Source organism: Haemaphysalis longicornis, unplaced genomic scaffold (assembly GCF_048455015.1).
Source record: "Haemaphysalis longicornis isolate Haplotype H1 unplaced genomic scaffold, Haemaphysalis longicornis Haplotype H1 scaffold_1, whole genome shotgun sequence".
In the NCBI taxonomy this organism is placed as follows: domain Eukaryota; kingdom Metazoa; phylum Arthropoda; class Arachnida; order Ixodida; family Ixodidae; genus Haemaphysalis; species Haemaphysalis longicornis.
In genome coordinates this window covers 412381234-412402391 of record NW_027526203.1, presented here as the reverse complement: position 1 = coordinate 412402391, position 21158 = coordinate 412381234, and the positions used below count along the sequence as shown (strand labels likewise).

The following is a 21158-nucleotide window of genomic DNA, read 5'->3' as shown; positions in this document are numbered from 1 at the left end:
GCACAGCACGCTGGCTTGTAGACAGGCCTGCGTTTTATTCCTTCAACTGAAGAAAGAGCACATGCTACTGCACAGAGGTCAGTCCCTTGCATCTGCTTTCCTTTTATCTACATCACAAATTGCAGGGGAAAAACAAGAAGGCCGTGATTATCCTGTGCAGCACCTACTCGTATTTCTTAGGCTTAAAGACTATCTTCCTTGTCTTGATACTGGACCACTTGAAGCGCTTGTAGTACCAGGCCACAGCAGTGAGCACTGTGAGCATCATGATCGCCTGGAACAGCAAAAGGAATGTCGTGAACACCTGGACAACACAGGCTGGTCCACACCAGCACTTCTGAGGGCCACTCACAGCCCTCGCTGTGCATTATTGAAACAGAAAATCCTAACAGCGTGATGATGAGCACCAACTTCCCATGCATTTTCACACACTAGTATAAATTATGAATGGCAACATGAGGTTGGTGAATCTTGTTTAACACCTCCCTAAAAAGAACATGATCAGTTAAGAAAACAGACAGCAGCGAGTTAACTATCATGCAGGATACCTCACTACAGGACAGGCACTCTGCATAGCAGTGGCAGTGACGTGTGGACACTGCAGTTTTGGGAGCTGTTTCACGTGGAAAAAGCAATGATATTACAATGAAGACCCTGTGCACGCGTCTGCGAAGTTACAAATGCGCAATTTGGCAAGTTTGAGCTCTCAAATAAACGAGAAATTGAACTATATGGGCGACTGATGGGGAATTGGAAGTACTACTTCTTAGTGACACTTTTTCTGAATGATTGTGTGTTGAAAGGCATTCGTTGCAGCGGAGTTGAACTGTACAGGTGCAGTAAGCCATACATGTGTAGTCCAGCCATCGGATGTATTGTTTGGCATGCTGGCCAAACTCTACACTTCTCTTAAATGGTAGGACTTCACAGCTTCCTCAAATACGCCTTCTGTAATGCTCATTTATATCACAAAATAACTTGAAGGAACCTGGAGATAAATGCCAGCTTTAATTAGCAATTTTTAAATCAAACAATGCATCGCCTGCCACCAAATAGAACCTGAAAGAGCTATGAAAAGTGCAATATTTCAGTTCAGAAATTTGTTATTTGGCCTTTAATATACCTCTAACAGGCATGGTCTGATTGACTGGTTGCCACGACAGCTCGCACGAATTTTAGATCAGCACTAGAAAGCCTACAGGGGTGGAACAGGGTACGGGTCTGGGAGCAGTCTTGGGAGCAGGCAAAAGTGCCTGTTGTATCAGGGCTTGGAGCCACCAGAAAGGCATTTTTAGAGCACGTTTGCAGCAGCCAGAAATGCCATTTCGAGCACATATAACACCATTTCACAGCATTATGGTGCCTCCCTAATCTCACTACAAGCCGCTGTACAAGCCCCCTGCCAAGTACCTTTTATCTGTCAACTATCTTCAGGTGTTCTATCATGCACTAGAGCCTACTCTGAACCAGAAACGAAGCTCTTGAACTTTATCTAGAGGTTTAAAAAATGCGGAGTTATCTACCTTCGGCCAGCGAGCGTGCCGCGCTATTACCGTTCGAAGGTCAAACCATCGCCTCCGGTATTTTGCAATGCCAAACGCATCTCCCGCTTCCCAATGGCGTGAATGATATGCCTGCAGTGCCCACATGTCGTAAGGTGGAGCCCCAAGCTTAACCAGGATCACCCGACCGTAACTGATTTCGAGAACAGCTTGTGCCCGGTTGCCAAGGCAACCGACGTTTGCGATTGTCAAAGTAACAGTGCTCTCGCCAGCGATAGAAAACTCAAACTCGCAGTAGAGCACATTTTGCCAACGCCGCTTTCGACAACGCGTTGCCCCAAGATTAACTGGTCACGTGACTAAAGCACTGGGAAGGCTAGCAATTGGGAGAGAGCGGCCGGAGTAGAAGGAAAGGGCTTGGTTGGCCGCTCGGGGGTGATGCTTTTGGCACAGAAAAAATACAGGAGACGATGGTCAACGCTCACGTGCAGAGTCGAAAGAGATCAGATAATAGGCCTCGCTTCGTGTCCGGTAAACGGCAGCGTTTATGCGAACCCGCGGCGGCGTTCCGTAAAACAAGGCGCTTGCTTGCATTTTTTCTATCGAACATTGGTTTCAGTGCGTGCGAAGCTGAACATAGCTTGGTCTTCGCCCATCACAGGGTTCTGAGAGTCGAACTTGCGCCTTACGCCACATATTACGTAACTGGAGCGTGTCAGAAGGCACAATTAATGTCGGACAATCCTCCACTAAGCTAAGCTAACCCCAAAGTTGAATTGAATTGAAGCTTATTTGTTCTTTTCTGAATACAGAAAAACGAGCGAAATGCCACCAGCCTTCCCTCTGTTTCACAGGGCGTTCATTTAAAGTTTCAAGTTCACTTCCGTTGCAAGTTCACAAGCGAAATTGAGTAGTTACCTCAAAACAAAAGCGCACCAAATTAAAAAGACAGGGCAAAGTGTCCAAGACCCTGAAAGTTGCGGGCAGCAAAGCTAGGATGAGACGCAATGAGACACAAAAACATTTTACTTTTGGTCATTTTCCATTGTTTGTGGCACAGCGGCCAACACCGGCAAACACAACACACAGAAGTTCAAACAGATGGCGTGTAGTGCCTGCGGCCTGACGGATAAGCCAAAGCCAAGTTCCATAGCCGCTCATAGCCGCAACCGGGGCAGTTCGGCGCAGGATGGCGCAGGTAAACAAGTTTGGCGCTCAATGGCACAAATGGCGCAGCTGTTCCACCCCTGCAGCCTAACGTTTCTTTTGTATGCGTGAGCACCGTGAAATTTGTTAAGTGGATAGCTAAAAGTCTGAGCCAGTTTGTAAGAACATTCGAATTGGCGAGATAGTGCATCAGCAGCACAGTTCCTCTGCCAATAAACAACTGTCAAACTTGTCAGTTTATATATATATAAAAAAAAAAGACAAAAGAGAAAGAACTGGGACTGCAGTAAAAAGTTAAATTATGAACTGCTTTGCCTGAATTCACAATGCAGCAACCTACACAATGAGTTACAGCAACAAGTCAGTAGTCATACGCAAAGCATACAAATAGAGAACTTTCAGCTTAAATTCGACCCAACAAAACTTAGTATAGAAAAACATTTGTCAAACTGGATATTGAATCACACAAATTTTTCTTCATAAGAAATAAGGCCAACTGCAATGAAATTTTTGGGCCCTTAAATGCACTGTTTTCCGACAGAAAAATGTGTTGCTGCATTGCAAATGAAGATCAAAAATTGCTCTTTTCCAAACCGAAACTGGAAAAAAGGGCGGCCCATTACAGCCAGCTGGAAGTGACATTCCAGTCAGGAATCGAGTGGGCATGGCTGGCGGATTCACCCACAGCTGCCTGTGAGAAGACGGCACACTTTTGAGGTGTTTCAGGTTGTCCGTTCCTTCAAAAATTCAAAACACACACGAAAAGGGGTTGGGAAATCTGTGCAACCATTATTGCTTCACTGGGAGCGGCTGAGACGCTCCTATAATTGTCCGGTAAAAGGTAAACACAGCCACCACGAGGTGTCGTGGTGAAGCTGAGAGCAAGGACAGCAATGTTGAGCGCTAGATGGGTGCTTGCACAGGGTATTATTGCCTGTGCTGGTTGAACCACCCAGTGTTTTTGAAATAACACAAAACAAAAAATCTACTGCGGCAGGAAAGCGCCGACACATGCTGGCTAGCCTGTACGAATTTGGTTTCAGTGCAGATTGTCAAAGTTCAAAGCTAGAAATTTATTGTTTTTGTTTACTCGGCCAGTTTTGTTCGCGTTGCCAACGTTGCCAACAGCGGGTAGTTTTGATTTATTTTTTGACGAAGTGGTCTGTACTGATTCGATTCCGTGCAGAGTGCGCGCAGCTGCCGTACTTTGTTTGCACCCCGACTGGCCGCGACAACAGCGTATCATCACCTCACGTCGGCCGTACTCACAAAGCACGCACTAGTAGAGTCAACCGGCCGCAATCTTGCAGTGCGCCGCAAAACTGCTGTTCTCGTTCGTGCACCGACCGGCCGCGACCCCAGTGTGTAGTCTCGCGATGGCTGTACTCGCGTATCCCGTACTAGTAAAGCCGCCTGGACGTGTGTGTGCAGTGCACCCCACAGCTGCCGTGCTCATTCGCGTGCTGACATGCTGACTAGCCGCGCCAGCACCGTCGGCCGTACTCGCACTCCGCGCACTCGTAGAGTCGACTAAGAGCCTGCTGTCACCGCTGCGACCACAAAATCAGCCACTGTGCAACTGCCGTACTTGCTCGCCGACAGCATATAGCCTCACATGGACCCGCCCTCGCTCTGATTTTGCTCTGACTCGGCTGCTCAGAGCTTCTTCAGCTTCTCGCATTTCGGAAACGCTTGAAAGCAATTATTCATGCAAGATGCGCGAATTGCACTGCTCACTCGCGTGAGGCTGCACGTAAAAAGGCTACTGAGGCGACAACGGCAGCCACGAGAGTCCTGACTGGTACATCCCATCTGGAAGTTTGTCGCAGTGGCGACAGTTGCGGTGACACTCCACTAAATGCTGCATCAGCTGGTGCAGCGTGTTTTCAAAGACTTTCAATAAAAATACCGTGCATATAGTTTAAAATTAGGTCACAAGGCACTTTAGTGGTGTATGCCACACAAATAAAATTTGGAGCAGGTAAGTTTTCGTTGCAGTTGGCCCTTAAAATATCCCTCCATATTTGCGCTTTCTGCTACACGGTTACCAACGATGCAATGTTTTACTCTATGTTAAATTAGAAAATTCATTTACACCCGCAGAAAAAAATTTTGCATTTCTCTATCCCCCACCGTGCACGCACACAATCTAAATGGGAGCACAGAGGTTGCGGCTCTCACAAGGGCAAACAGGTACCGGTGACATGAGGCACTGCGTTGGCAGCATTTGAAGAAACCTCATTCGCTGTGGTGCACATAGTGCCCTTACCTTGATGTGTTCCAACTAGCCCAGTATTAAGCTCAACCACTGTATAAACAACCCTGGCAGCAATGTGCAAACGTTATGATAAAAATCCCTGCCCCTGCTGCTTTCACCTCCCTTTTCAAGACCACCCAAACTCTGGCTGAAAACTTGGAGGGAATGCGAGGAAGGGATTCATTCTCCTTTCCAGAACTATTGCAAGCAGGAAAGCAAGCTCCCTATCTGCATACACTTGAGGAATTGTGTTTGGCAAAATGGTGGCAAGCATGGGTGTTGTGGGTTATCGTGGCACCAATCAGAGGTGCTAAAACCCTTGGAAGGTAACTGCCAAACCAGGAGCAAGTGTGGCCACAGCTGAAGCAACATAGTGAAGCATTTGCCCTCTCTGATGGTGGCGCCCCTTCTCAAGTGTAAAAAGTACCTACAGTAGGAAAGCATCGCGGAACGCAATTCCAAGACTGTCAGGCATTTCGTTCGGCTGCTATAAGTTCAAGTAATGGCTAAAATGGTTTTACACAAGTTTAATGCAATTCTATCTCCCTTAGACCCACTAGATTGGGCCCCACAGGCAGGGGTTGGAAATATTACCAATACTAAAAGTTTCAAATTCTTTGTAAACACGAGCTTCAGGAATTCAAACGTCGAATGATTCATTCAGTTATTATGCTGTTCAAACACGCCGTGTATCTTGAGGACCCCGCACTGAAAGCATGCACTCTATCCTCAGTGCTTTTCTCTAAGAGTGAGAGTTATCCATTGCTTGGCATGCTTTTCCCAACAGCAGCTGACCTTGATGAACATGCGTTTGCGGTCGTCCAGCTCGGGCTCAGTGCAGTACTTGAGGAAGGTGGCCACGTCCTTGGCCATCTGGGAGGCCGTGGCGGGCGTGCCGTCCGAGTACTCCATGGCCTCGTTGTACAGGGCCTGCGCCATGCCGATGGCTCCACCGGGGAAGTACGGGTTGTAGTACTGGCCCTCCTGCACCTTCACCCCGGCTGGCGGATCACAGTAGCCCGTCAGCAGGGCGAACAGGTAGTCCTGCAGGGGAAGGGGAACACTCAAACCTCAGAGTCTGCACATGGACTGCACGTGCAGCCTCAGGAAATGCGCCAGTTTGACTCACTACAAGTGCACTGACATCTCCCTACCAACACAGAATGCCAACTTGAACACACACTGCCACATATCCTTAGTAGACGAAGCACTGATGACACTAGCCGTAGTGACAGTGTTGTGTCATACAGCAGTGCTGGTCTCATGTCAATGAACTTCACTCAAAGGATGGGTGGGCAGGGACAAGCAATGCATGCTTGTCCTTCAACATCCCCTGTCACAGCTTCTTGCATCCCTTATCCTTACAGACACCTTCTGCAGCACACAATCCGGGCAAGTCCTTTGACTTTAAAGGGGGAGGAGGGTCTTAAAACTAACCTTTTTATTTATGGGTAGCAACTTGTGAAAATTTGCACACAGATGTATTTTTCTCTGTAGATTTAAAATATGCAATTATATTTGAGCTGCTGCTATTAGTTTCAAGGTTATCATATAAAGTCTAAACCGTAATTAGGTAATTTCTTACGCAGCGTTAATGAACTTTTGCATTGAATTTTGTAGCTTTTTATGGCATGAATTGATAGCCAGAGAGTCCCCATACCCGATGACATTCTTCGTTCTTCTCTAAAGTCATGGCATCCCAAAAAGATGTCAAGTATAAAACATAACAATATTTGATGGTTTGGCTCATCAAAATAACTGCAAGTCATTATTTATGCACGACCTAAATAGAAAAACTAAGAATGTCATCGGGTGCCTCAGGTTGTACTGGAAAAAAGAAAAAGAAAAAAAAAAAGAGAAAGGTACTAAGATTGACCTTATGAAGCAAAAAGAAATTTCTAAAAAGCTGCGTAAGGCTGAGGTAAACGACCAAAAATATGAAACTGAGAAAACTGCATTCGAAGTTTGGCCATGTGTTATGAAATGAACGGTCAGTAGTGTAGCTGCAATATTTCTCTGTAGCAAAGACATGTTCTTCCCATTCTTAAATCTGTCCTTGGATTCCAAAAATGTAAACTACAACTGGAGATACCAGAGGCCAAGTAACGTACACCAACAGGAATTCAGCAAAATTTATAGACTTCCAAATCGGTTGGCGTCTTGCTGGCGTTGTGAAATCTGGTGTCTCTCGGTGGCATTGTGAAAACTCTAACAGTTTTTTGTAAACTGGCATCATTCATTCCAGTACAGTACCTAGAATACTGGGTACAGCAGAGGAGGCGGGGTGAAACTTGCTTCAGATGCCCCCTTTTTTTTGTTCTTTGGTGAGGCTATTTTAGTCGAGGTTTTTGCGCAGGATGTTTGAGAGGATACAGGGGTGAGACACTGCGCAGTGCGTTCTCTGCAAATGCATCATGTCGTTGGTCCTGAAAAGAACCTTTTGGGGGAAAAAAAAGTAGCCGAAAGGCAAGCTTTGTTGGCCTATGGCAGAAAACGTTCGGGCGATCCTGTGACAAAACACTGAGGTTTGATTTTGCAACACTGAAGTTTTAAGTGAGGGGGAGGGGGGGGGGGGGGGGGGCTTTCACAGTTGCAGAAGAGTTGCTGTACCACTCCAATGTGTGACGACCGTCCCCTCGTCATCTACGTGCCATCAGACATCACATCAATGTTGTTTGGCGGCTGAGCAAGGTCCCTGTACAAGCCCTTGACGACACACACACTATCTGCTTCAGAGGCTGCTGCAGTGTCCTCGCAAACCTGGACCACTTTTCTCAAGTGCGCTTGGAACATCTTGTGGTGTAGGCCTCTGTGGGATAAGTTCATCCCAGCACAAGAATCCGACACAGAAGACACCCCGTTTCCGATGCTTTGAATACTTTTCAAAGCCGTTATGTTCACCTTGAAAGGAGCGATGCTGCCAGACCCTTCGGCCCTTGGTGACGAAAAACGCTCCACACGATGTTCGTAAACCGAGCCCGTCACCTTGAGCCTCACGGCGAGTCCGTACTGCCCGTGTCTCAAATCCGGCGCCGCCAGTCCTCACTTGCCACACTCGATGTGCGCAAAAAGGTCTTTCAGCATTGCCATGTCCACTAAGACAAAATCTGTGCCGGATTCTACCTCCGAGTGCTCCAGATCCACTTCAAAGAGGTCGAATTTCCGCTGTGTTGGTGATTTGGTCTCCATGTCGCGCCTGATCTTGTCTGCGTGTTCCGTACGCGCGGCGATCTCCTCCGCCGTGTAATAAATACCTTGTGTCAAGTCGACAAGACGTGCTTGGACCAGGTATGGATTCCCGAGGTAGTTGGTCAGGCGGTGGGACAGGCGACACAATACGAGGCAGCGAACAATTTTCATCCGGCTGAGTCGAGCGGGCCGAAGTCGTACCACGCGGGCGGTCAACGCTTTCGTTTCCCGTATGCATGACTGGTCGTCCTCTTCAAACGTACATCTCCTGGCATCAGTCACGAAAATGTGCGATGAAAGAATCCAAAGAAACCGCGAAAATGTCTACTAGCAAAACTGCTCTAAGCGAGCGCTGCGCCAGAAGAGCGGACTCTGTCAGACGCACGTAGCAGACGCCATGATGGCGGGGAGGGCGGGAGAACTGACGTAGAAGTCGCGCCTGACCAATGGGAGGCGTTAGACGACGAACTCAAACCTCGCGCGCTCCAGCCAATCGGCGACCCAGAAGGCGCCTTGGGAAAACTGGCAAGGGCGATTCTTCTACTCAAACGACGCCATTTTGAGATGCTGCAAAATGCGCACAAAGAAACAAGCTTCAAAACAAGGCCAAGATGGCGGCGATCAGTCGGCTGCTTTGCTCGCGGCGAGCGTGGGAATTTGAAACAACTTTTGCCTGATTCGGGGCATTTCGTAGCCCCCCCGAGGCGTTTCAACACATGATTTTAGAGTATTTCCCGATGGAATTTAGCGTTGATATTTTGAAGGCAGGTGCTTGAAGGTACAATTATTCCAAAAATTGGATTTTCTCAAAATCAACATTTTGGCCATTTCTGACCATTCTAAGACCCACGTCCCCCCTTGAAGGGACACTGAAGTGAATTTGTCAAGCTCCCGTTTTTGCGTGCACTGCGTAGACTGGCTCAAATTAACACACTTTTCATCGATTATCCGGTTGGTAAGTCGGTACTTATTTTATAAAGTGCGAAAGAAGAAAAAAAAAAAACCATGCGCGGTTTGCGGCGACCACACCAACTAAAGGCTGCGACGACGGGAGGCGATGTACCGTGATTGGACGATGTCCAAGATTAGCATTCAAACAAGTTTCGGTTTCGGTTCTATAAAACAACATACTTGACATCCGACGGCATCGTTGGATGGGCATTCTCGATATCTCAGTAATAGTTGTACCACGCTTCTGACATGTTGTTGGTTGTAAAATGCCCAAGATAAGCCTCCCAGGACGGCTTGGAATCGTAGCAATCACCTGCTGAGGCCTACGCACTGGATGAACACCCTCCGCGTCACCGCAGACACTCAAATACCATGCGCTTTTCCCCCATATTTGGAGCTTGCCTCACTCATGCCTGTATCGTAAAAAGCTAGTTCGCACCAGGCCAAGGGTCTGTTGATTCTGACCTATGTCCACTGCCCGCAAGCAGTCAGTGCTTATGGCAACAGCACAACAACGAGAATTCGCTAGCGCGTTAGTGTCAGCCTGCGCGCGTTCTGTGAACTGGTTCGTGGAGCAGTAACGTTACGGCACAAAAATGGTGAACTCAGTATAGAAAACATCGGCCGAAAACGAAAAAGTCATCTTAAAAAATAAAAAAAAAAAGTACCCTCGGGGATTTGATCTTGTGACTTGCAAAACAGGATACCTAGCACCCCAGATCACTCGGCCACGGGCCAGCGCTGCCAGCATTGGAAATACAAGGTATACAATGTATAACCAGTTTACACTTTTATTTAGTTTTAGAATTTCAAGCAGCTTAGGTGACTGTTGTATAGCGCTCGTACAGTAAGCGTCCCCCAAATTTCCACAATACCTCACGTCTAGCAATTGCATTTCTTAGGCGGAAAAGCGTTCGCAGATGTGTGGTCGTGCTGCTGACCACTGTGCTTGTTCACCCAGCGCAAAAAAGTGCTTCCTGCTCCCTAGTTTTACGCTGTACGGTAAAAGTTACAGTTGATCTTATTTCCTTAGTACCTATATTGACTTCGCTACCTCTTCTCCTGCCTTCAAGTGGCCTTAGATTTTCTACTAGCGTACCAGTCAGCGAAGCGTCGCACGTGCGCTTGTGCAGCGCTTGTGTGGAGCTTGATACAGTGTACAAATTAACAAAGTAGAGAAAGGCACATTCTTTCATTCACAAACGCGCCGTGGCTTGGTTTCAACTGAGTGAACGAATTGTGACGACTCGCCGGCGGCCGGCGGACTAAAGGCTGGGTCGGCGGACTTTGTAGGGAGGTCGGCGAGCCATGCAGTAGCGCATTCAAGCCAAGCCACCTCCTCCTGACGTCACACGAAAACGCCACAGAAAATGGGCGAGGATGCAGAGAGGAGGACAGCATTTTCGAATTGATTTTTCTACTAAATAAATTCGCGTAAACGCACTCAGAGTGGTCGAAACATGGCCTATGGACTCCAGACTACAATTTGCGCTAGTAATCCCGCAATGTTTACAAATCCCTTCAGTGTCCCTTTAATGCATTCTCTCACCCCAAAAACCGTCCCATTAAGGTTTTTACACGCAAACATGCCACAGGGGAGCAAGTCATACCTCGCCCCCATGCCGAGCGTTGGTGATGAAACTAAGGTCCGGAGGCAGGGCCCCGTTGTTTGCAGCTCGAGCAGCTTCATCATTCGGGTACGGCGATGGGAAGTAGTCAGACAGCTTCCCGGGCCGCTGGAACATGTTGCCTTCTTCATCAGGACCATCCGTGATTTGCACCTGGTGACGAGATTTGCCACGCACACTTCATAAATGACGAGGTAAGGGGGACCACACGCGGTAGTCCACATGCAATCCATGCAAACTCGCTGCGAAATACAATGAAATAAACAGTTGCAGCATGTGCCTTCCAGCCCCGCATGGCTGACCATGGTCATGCACTCCCACAGCAAAGACTGGGCTGCTTACCAGGCGCTTAACCACTTGCACTGTACGAAGCTGAACTCTCAATAAAATTGGCCAGTAAAAAGCGATTGAATCGTAAAAAAACATTTTTCTTGGCATGTGCCACAAGCACCGTGTCTTCTCTTGCTGTGGAGAAGCAAGTTGACTGTAGCAGTGAGTAGCAGCCTTTGAATGAATACACTGTGCAGGTGCTTGCTTGCAACCAAACAACACAGCCTGCACGTCTGTGTGGCATCGCATCTCAAACTACGTCGCTGGCATTAGGCATAGCTAATTTGCTCCGGAGCACACTGCTTGTGCACTCCAGAAAAAATATCCAGGCACACTGTACATTATGTACCACCCACTAGAAGTACGCATTTTCTAGTGGCATCTAACAAATGCGAATCCCTGTTATATGTGAAAATTGCTTGGGTAAGTTGAGCGCAATCCTGAATAAATGTTTCGTAAAAAAGCTCAATATAATATACAAAACACTCTGCATACCCACAAACAGTTGGAAAACTGCAGAATTTTTCCAATAGTAATATCAGTCTTTTAGCAAGCAATAAAAATTTACATATCACACAACAACAAAATGCCTGCAAGTAAAAAAAAAAAAAAAAAAAAGTTCATGCATTTTTTGAGAAAATGTCATTCAGTTCAGAAATGCATGACTTGTCTAAATCACCGTTTCACTCAGCCCCTGGCCTCAAGTACCGCAGAGTACAGAGCCACAATGAAATCATTTGATAAATGTGTTCGCAATGATTTTCAGAAGCTAAGAGTTTTTTATTTCAACTCAAAGCAACAACAGCTGATCCAACAGGGAATGCTGCTTATGAAGTGCAGTAGAGGCTGCACACAAACGGGGAAAGAAAAAGGAACAGAAAAAAGGGGGGGTTGTTGATAGTTTTGTTTCTGCAGTTTCTGCGTGCCAACTGGCATGTTTCCAAGAACCTCTGGGCCACAGACGAACAATTTCAGTTAGTTACCCGAGGACAAGTCAGAACAAGTCAGCTCGGCACAAAATGCTAGAAAATTTGTTTGCTTGTTGTGCATTCAGGATTATCATGTTGCCTGATGTAATAACCGTTTTCATGTCATTTTTATGAATTTCACGTCACAGCGAAATTAGGAACACCATCGTGTACAATGGTGTGGTAACTGAATAAAAATGAGGTCAATCAGTATACAAAGTGGTACCTAATTGTGGTACATGTAGGTGGCGTGCCATGAGGCATGGGTGCTGTGATAGGTTATGCAAGTCCATCAAATCAATTTGCATCACTGTGTCTTACTGAATAAGCATGGTGCACTAAGAAATTTTGAGAAAGTTTCAAAAACAAGAAATTAATGTGTGCTGGCTTCGCAACGCCGATCTGCGGCATACATGGATTGTCTTGCACAACAGTTGCATAGGACATTGTCATAGCAGACATTGTTTCCAACACACGCAAATGGGAAATTTAGTTCTGAGCTTTGTGAACTGTGGCAGCAGCAATGGAGAAAGCAGCCGGAGTGACAAACAACTCCTCTCGAAAGGGGGGGGCTTTCACTGTTAGGAGGTCTTCAGTGGTATCCTACAGGCAGCGCACAGGGCCTGCACTATCACTACATAATACGATCTGTACTTGTCCTGTCTCGCATCACGCTATCATTCAACATATACTATAACCCCTCCACCTCGACTAAATTACCATCAAACATTACTCTTCTACATTGCGCGCGCTCTTTCCAGCTTGGGCAAATCTACCTGAAAAGTATCTGCACATGGCCACTGCATGCCGATGGAGGCAATAAAGTTCTCATATACTCAGATTTTGAATTTTTTGACCCTGATTAATTTCTGCACACATGCACTGCAAAATCCCCTCGGAGGAGCCAACAAATTCTCTGCAATTGCTTATTGCAGCTTACTCAAGAGCTTTCAAGAAATCATTGATTAGGGAAGAACAGGGTGGAGAGAACACTGTCTTATCCACGTTCAATGCTATGCAGTCACAGCACACAGCATGGAAACAAATCAAAATACGAAGTGGAAGTTTCCTTTTTGTGTTGAAGGTGCACAGTTGCAAAGTGCTAATCGTTGACAGCAGTTGTTGCATTTCTGCTAGATCAAAAAATGTGAAATGCTTAAGCTTATGTTTGATGTGCATTAAAGAATATCAATTGGACTATATTATTTCACTTTTCAACTTAACCAATTCTACTCAAATTGGCTTTGTGGTGTTACAATATGTGGTCTGTTAGGAAAGAAGACTACATTGAAGCAGAGGTGAGTAGCCACCACACGGGTAGCCGACTCGAGACATCTTCAGAGTAGCTCTACCCGCTCGAAGGTGGCCAATAACCCCAGTGCTCTTCTAACCAGCGTCTGCTTCCTCATTTTTAACAAGCGGTTACAAACGAGTTATTTCTGCACTGCAGTTCCTTCCTCATGGGCAACAGGGGTAGCTGTCAAACTGAAGCCTTCTCCAGAATTTACAATTGTGAGAGCTAAAACTGGCGACATACAACTAGCTGTAAAATATCTTGCTTTAGACAACCTGGGGGCATATAATGTGCCTGGAAATTATGTATACAATGGCATTTACGTTTTTCATCTTTACCAGCAAAAAAAAAAAAAAACACACACACACACACACACACACACACACACACACACACACCACAGGCAAACGCAGACGGCTCGTGCCAGCAGCGCACCTACCGATTCGGCCTCTGCCTTGGCCTCAGCTTCTGTGTGCGAGACCCCAACCAGGTTGCGGTACGCAATGAAGCGCAAGCTGTGGCACGCCGCACAGACCTGCTTGTACACTTCATAACCCCTGCGAATGCTGCAGAAACAAAGGCACAACAAATGACTGACCATGGCAGGTTTCACACTAAGTACAGCAGTAAAGCAAAGCATCCCTTCAGACAAACACACCATTTTGGAATCCCCCAGCGACACAGCACTCCTCAAAATGCCTATACACTTCAGTTGATTCCTACAGAAAATTTCACTGCTTGAACTCTTAGTGTTCGATTTTTCGAGGTTTGATGCATTTTCAGTGTAGTGTTTTTTTTTTCTTCTGCCCTTGAAGCATTTTTAAATGGGGATAAAAAATGTGCAGGGACACGGCTGACAGAAAAGTGAAAGCATACCAGAACAATGACTCAGAAAAGGCTAATGACTGTATATAGCCCTCGATTTCTCATCTCACCTAGATGAACTCACCTCAATTTCTTCCCAAATTTTTTCAAACTGGAAATATGAGCAGTTTGATTCATGCTAGCCACTTCGCTGCTGTCATTGTAGTTTGTTGCTGAAATCATTTCACTTGTATTGAGGCTAACGCACTGATTTAGACATTGCCATTGCTCCAGCCAGAGCAAAAAACATGCTGGCTACTGTTTGCATGACAAACAAGAAATCCTATAATGACTTGACATTGAGGAATGTGCAGGTAGTTTTGAGGGAGCATTTAGCCCCTCCTAAAAGGTTGTTGTGACACAGACAGCAAGTTTAAAATGAAGCTTTGCTGATGAGCCTAAAATATGAATATCTGCGAGTGACAGTAAATACATATTCCTTATTTCGTTTAAATGTCTTAAGTTCACTTCGATTATCTAAGACATACTGTTAAGCCCCGATTTCAGTCAAGCAAAGTCTCACTTAAACGAACATTTTCTTTGGTCCATAAAATTTATTCAATTGAAATTTGCTGTGACCAGCTAAGATCAACTGGCCGCTTTTAACAAGTCACTTAATAACACACCTGTCAATGTTTCCAAGCAAATTCTATCACCTCAGCATAAACAGCCACAGTATGCAATCAAGAGGACAAACGTGAGCTTTTTCTCTTATGCTGCGTAGTGCAATACAGACACTTCCCAACAACACAAGGGTCATCGCTGCATCGCTTGCTTTCCAATGACACCAACACTTTTCGTTAATCACTGTTACCTCCAACACTATTTTGCGCTATTGCTCTTTAAGGTATCTTATTACACACTTTCTGAAGGCATGCAGCCGCCTTGAGGAAAGTGAAAGTGTTTGTGGCTCGAGTGTGCAGATATTTTGTGGGTCAAAGCTGCAGCGATCCTAACATCTCATCTAACAGTGGGTGTCATCATGCTTCAGCCACTTTCTAATTCTGCTTCCCCATGACGGCAGAATGACTGAATTACACAAAAACGTTTACAAAACCACAAACTGCAACCACTGCCACTGTTTTCCGTTGCACACGCGTATAACACATCTACGAAATCTGAAGTGTTTGCTCCTCAGTGGATGCATCAACAATACTCACACCAGAGGTCACTGTTGTGAAACACAAGCACACTGAAATTCAACCCAAGTTCTAAGCATAGCATACACTGGTTTCTATTCACATCAAAGAGTGCTGCCCAGACCATGACACACTGCTTAAACGTAACATCCCAAGCAGACCACGATCACCAAGCCTGAAGAACTACAGAATAACAGCATTGCTGTGAGTACACCAGATTTTGCAACCGCCTGTTTGTCAGCAGCTTGAATTGGAACTGGCTGAGGTGTGCACAATCAGGCCACTCACCTCCCGAGCCAATGCAGATGTACCTTGCACAATATCGCAAACAGTACAGAAGAGAAGGGAAGTAATGAACGCTCCTGTAATATGTGATAACTTTTTTGGTAGATCACATTAACAAAATACTTGTGGGAGGTGATTGCTCAAACTGGGCTGGGCAGGGGCCTATGAGCTCCCCATTAACAGGGAAGGGTGCTTCAGGACCCCTTAAATAGTTTTTGCCACCTGTACTACCATTATACGTGACACAGATGCCCATAATAGCACAGAACTGGTGAAAAGATCCATGGAGACATGCTTCAAGTTGCAACCATATAAAAGCTTACCATCAGTGCAATGAAAGGTGGGGGAGGTTGAGGCAGCCCTCCAGTTTCCAGCTTTCATCACTCTCTCAATAGTATTAAACTCAAATCCTGAGATTAAATACTCCAGTTTTGAACTGATTAAGTAATAGGACAACGTTCTCAGTGTCCCTTTAAAGTGCAACTCACCTGGCATGGTCCATGGAACTGATCCACGACTCTTTGTGCGGCCATGGCAGCTTGGGCGGATGCAATTCAAGGTCAGACGCCTTCACAGATTCATTGAGTGCATAGATGACGCCCGCAACACCAGCTCCAAGAGCCCCAGCAGTCCCGAAAAGCTGCAAGCGGTCAGCCAAGCTTTCACATATATCATTCATTCACACAAATACTGCAGCAGCTACAGAAATAAAGAACCAAAGTGCTAGTCAACTAATGTCCCATGACCAACGTATGCCATCATGCGCAGTACAGCAGGAAATAAATCATTCCTTTCCAGCACCAAGTGAACACAGTGAACATTGTAACAATGCATGCTCTAGGGTGCAAGATACTAACATATTTATAACAATGCCGCATCTCTTGCACACATGTGGTCCAAGAAATGACTATAAATTAACTGAGTTTTCTGGCAGTGGGTACAGACTTCCTATCCCACTTCACATGGAAATCAGACTGCCCAAGAACCTAATAAGTTTGTTAAAAATGAAAGTAAAGTACCACGCATTCCAACGTGCGCTACTCTTTAGAGGTCAAAATTAGGGCGAATGAAGTGCAGCGTAAACGAGGCAAATATACTTGTCACAAGTGAATGTTCTTCCCGCATTATATCAGTCTGTCACAGGCCAATCTGTGTTATTACTTGACCTGACTTAACTCACTGAAAGCACAAAAACAGCGCAACATGATGACGAGAGGGACAATGCAAAGGCACTCCTCGTTCTTCACTCGACCCTGTTGATACATTGTTTTTTTCGTTTCTAGTGTGTACAACCAGTCGGCCAAGAATCTGCACATCTGTGGTGTTCCTAAACCAAGAGACTTATACGTGTCCATGCCTCCTCCTACTCCAACAAACACCAGCACACTCTGCACTCGGATATCCCAGCCTAATTATGTAATTATGATCAGCCCTAGATTTGCTTTCACAGGAGTCAATATTTCGTGAAGAATCGCGGAGACGACAGAAATTCCCAGGGCAAGGTCAAACCGGCTGCTACTTACGACTTTCTTGCCCCCGCTGAGTGGCTTGAATGTGGATGCATGGGCCTGGAAGGCAGGCAAGTGCAACGAAACAAGTGATTACCTGGGCCGATCGGCAGACTACACGACACACGCACGAATACGTCAATTTGTAATTTTGTAGGCCCACCATTAAGAAAAAGCAACAAAAAAAAATGACCGCAGAAGCAGTCGTTCCAATTCATGGTTCAGGGCGATGAAATAAAAAGTAGACATACGCAACTCAATTACCATAGCAAGACAAACAGCCGCAATTTTTTGTAATATCATTTTTCAATTTCATTCTGCTTCTAAACGCAAAAACTTATTTTAACAGAGCCGGAAGAGCAGCCGGTATCAGGGTTAAACAACGTGCGTTTGTATGAACGATGGGTGGTGATCCGCGAGTCGCAGTTTTCGTGCTTGGACAACCGAGCACAAAAAATATTCGAAGAAAAGGGCAACTTCTAGCATTTTTTTACCTTGCTGATCAATGATCCCGACTGTAGCCGCAGGAAACTTGAATTGCCAAACCTCCCCACGACTGCAGCCATTCTGACGAGGGACAGCAGAGGACAACCACGCAGGAAACGAGATTCCACGAGAAGACAACGAGGCCGACCACTGGACAAATAGTGCAGCTCTCCATAGAGTGCGTTTAAGTTATAAGAGGGCGCGTCTAGACATCAAATTCTCATACATAGGGTTTATAAACTCTACGACAATGATCAGCTATTTCCTCGTCTTTTTGTTAACCGCAGTGAAACAATCCTTTGCCACCTCGACGGTTTTTTCACTGCACAGTCTCTGTTTTTTTTTTTGCATGTTGCGAGATGTGCTCAACGTAGGATGTGCCCGCCATGCTGGTTTTTGCGCGACATTCAAATGCACATATTCGCACATCCTAAGTTTTCTCTCTCTCTCTCTCTCTCTCTCTCTCTCTCTCTCTCTCTCTCTCTCTCTCTCTCTCTCTCTCTCTCTCTCTCTCTCTCTCTCTCTCTCTCTCTCTCTCTCTCTTCTTGTACGCAAATAAAGCTCTTTCTCTCTCTTCTCGTACATCACTCAGCTTTGGAACAGAAAGAAAATGGGTGCGAATAGGCAGCGTAGGTCCGGGAGGAAATACATCACTTGCAAGCACTAGCAAAAAAAATCATTTTTGCCATTCAGAAGTTTTGGGGATCGATCCCATCCCCGGTACGGCGACGCCCACACATCAGCCTCTGCTCGATAAATAAAAATATCTCTCTCTCTCTCTCTCTCTCTCTCTCTCTCTCTCTCTCTCTCTCTCTCTCTCTCTCTCTCTCTCTCTCTCTCTCTCTCTCTTCTGAAGCGAGAATAGACCATTCGGTGAGACTTCGCTGATAACGGTCTATAATTGCGGGTATTGTATTCAAGCTTTGTGGCCTATTTTAGGCAAATCATGACTTGCAAATTTCGCACAACACAACAGCAATGCCAAAGATACATTTTGTTGCTGCCCAAGACCCATATCTTCGCACCCTACACATCTACAAGGGGGATCGACTACAAGTGGCGAGATTAATATGCTGCCGTACTTTGTAGGGGGCTGTCCCCCGGGCAATGCAGGCGTGGCACATGCCCGCGCTCGGTATATCTTTCACGTTTTAAAGCGACAACGCCACTTTAAGAATATTCAAGAGACTACTCCACAGTTGTCGCTGTCACCATATCTCCTTCAATGGTATCACCTTGTGGTGACTATACCTTGTCGTGACTGCCCCACGGCCAACAGAATCCGTAGGCAAGATTTGTCCCATCTTTTTTTTCTACTGATAGAGATAATTATGTCAGAAAAACGTCACCTCTCTGACTCTGACTGAATCCACCTCACACCAACTTGCCCATATTCGCTTCAAAAAAGCGAGCTCTGCTAACGCGAACAGCGCCATTTGTGTACAAAACATTTTGCAGCCTGATTTGCTAATAAACCGGCGTTCGTAAAGACCAAGAAGCATCACCGATATGTATATGTGTAAATATATATATAACTACGGCCCCTCCGAGACGGTGTGCAGGACCGGTTTCGTGGCTGCCTTCGCTGCGGGATAGAGGACCGGTGGTCTCCAGATAGTCCGCGCTGAGTGGTCTGGTCCCGTCGGGAGGACCGTTCCTCCGCCTGGCGTTTGTCATGTTCCCTTTTACGGAGAATTTAGGGTGTAATGAAGCGTTTCGGCCAGTCCTTAGTTCCCGTGAGATGTAGGCCCTCGCAAAGCTCACACTTGGCCACGCAGGTATGGCCGGTAAAGGGGCTCTGCATGCCGCATTGGTGGCAAACGTGTATGTTTGGATGAAAGCACGCCGTTATCCGGTGTCCTACTTCGTGGCAGCGGCTGTTCACGGAAACAGCCTTCTTGTAAAGTTAGCAGGGATGTTCAGCTCCGTAGAGTCGGACGTAGTGGGGAACTTTTTGTCCTGTACATGTCAGGACAATGGTTGTGGACTCTTTTCCCAGTCGCCGGCAGGAGCAAACTTCAAATTGATCTTGATCAATGTGTTTCAGAATTTATGTTTCCGTGAGTCCTGTGTGGACTCCGCGAATGACAGCTTTCTCCGTCGTCAGAAGCCATCCCACATAACTGGACGGCGTGCATGACGTTGCCGACATGTATTTGGTTCAGTCGGCAGAGGGCTGTAGCTATTTCTTTAAACGGGGTGCTAATGGTGGCTGTATTTTGCGCTGCGCCGTCTATACGGAGGCGTAGGTTAGCTTGCTGCCACGTGGAGTTGGTGGCTTGGAGTAAAGTGAGTTAAAGTAGGGATGGTAGGATTTCGCTTAGGTTTATTTCGTCCTGCGGCCGAAGCGCGAGTTTGTCGTCATCTCTGGGCAGAGGGCTGTACTGCGGGAGAGGCTTTCGTGGGCTGGGGTAGCTTGGATTATGGGCGGGTCCGAAGGTAGGCTGAGCTCGCGTTCGGTCTAGCGTTGACGGGCCCCGCTGAGCCCTTGACACGACGTCGATCCATGGCATATCGTCTTCCTCCGGTGAAGGGCCTAGCTTGTCATCTCCGCTTGCGTCGTGTTGCATCTCGCAATCTTCTTCCGGTCTAGGTTCGACGCTTGGAATAGCCGCGGCGCAGCCTTCATCGTCATTGGGCAGGCCTTGCATTGTCTCCGTACTCCCCCTACGCCCACAACGCCAGCGGTAGGCCTAGCGCACTTGCCAGAAAGAAACCGTTGTGGATTGTTCAAAATTGCACCGACTGATTCGGGAAAGGTACCCTCTGGTGCACAGAGATGAGGTGAATACGATGATAACAGAGATAAAGCTGGCTGGGATGGATTCTCTGAGAGCTGGTTGAAAGTTCCCGGAGCACATATGAAGTGCCTTCCGCCGCGCATCTTCTTCGACGATAAGGACAAGTGACCCGCCGCGGTGGCTCAGTGGCTAAGGCGTTGCGCTGCTGAGCACGAGGTCGCGGGTTCGATTCCCGGCCGCGGCGGCCGCTTTTCTGATGGAGGCGAAAAGCAAAAACGCCCGTGTGTACGAGATTTCGGCGCACGATAAAGATCCCCAGGTGGTCAAAATTAATCCGGAGCCCTCCACTACGGCGCGCCTCATCGCCTGCGTTGCGTCGGCGCGTTAAACCCCACAATCAACAACAAGTGTCCAGTTCCCGTACGTTGGGAGTTTCTCTAGTACGAGATGGCCTATGACGACTTGCCGTCTTTGACGAGTTTACTAGTGATGGGCTCTCCTATACCCCCGAGGAGGCGCTTTCGCCGTGCGTCTTCCCGTTCCCTCTTACTTCCAGGTGCGCCAAGCATGGATTTGTCGCTGTGATGGGTGGGTTGCAGAGGGAACCGTTCCGGCCTGGAAGTGCCGGCAGGCGTTCTGGCAGTAGGTCACTGCAGTAGCAGCCTGGGTATACCTGAAATGGCAAGGGCGATTGCCCTATCCTCAGCTTGAACAGGTGATATGGTTTTGGTGGAGGCAGTGACAGCATGTCCTTTTTGGGCTGGGATCACTGCGAAGGCGAACGCGGGGTAGGAGGGGTATGCCGGTGCGTCTGTGAAGACCGCGTCAGCGTCATGACTGTATACTGTC

The 21158-nt window shown here is 46.9% G+C and overlaps 1 protein-coding gene across 1 annotated transcript; it reads right to left on the bottom strand.

The window, feature by feature from the left end:
- Nucleotides 1-10: 10 nt before the first annotated feature.
- On the bottom strand, nt 11-17728 carry Cyt-c1 (Cytochrome c1). The gene is made up of 7 exons (XM_077687009.1): nt 17577-17728; nt 17098-17142; nt 16063-16214; nt 13726-13852; nt 10677-10847; nt 5722-5970; nt 11-274 (listed from the first exon to the last, which is right to left on the bottom strand). The coding sequence occupies exons 1-7, from the start codon at nt 17646-17648 to the stop codon at nt 164-166; spliced, it is 927 nt and encodes a 308-aa protein (XP_077543135.1). The 5' UTR covers nt 17649-17728; the 3' UTR covers nt 11-163.
- Between the last annotated feature and the right edge of the window lie 3430 nt (nt 17729-21158).

Excerpts from the sequence above, each read along its gene's own strand:
- Cyt-c1 (XM_077687009.1), bottom strand. The coding sequence starts at position 17,648 with ATGGCTGCAGTCGTGGGGAGGTTTGGCAATTCAAGTTTCCTGCGGCTA. Across the intron at positions 16,215-17,097 it reads TCAGCGGGGGCAAGAAAGTC|CTTTTCGGGACTGCTGGGGC; the intron begins GTAAGTAGCAGC and ends GACCGCTTGCAG. Across the intron at positions 13,853-16,062 it reads AGTTCCATGGACCATGCCAG|CATTCGCAGGGGTTATGAAG; the intron begins GTGAGTTGCACT and ends TTGTTTCTGCAG.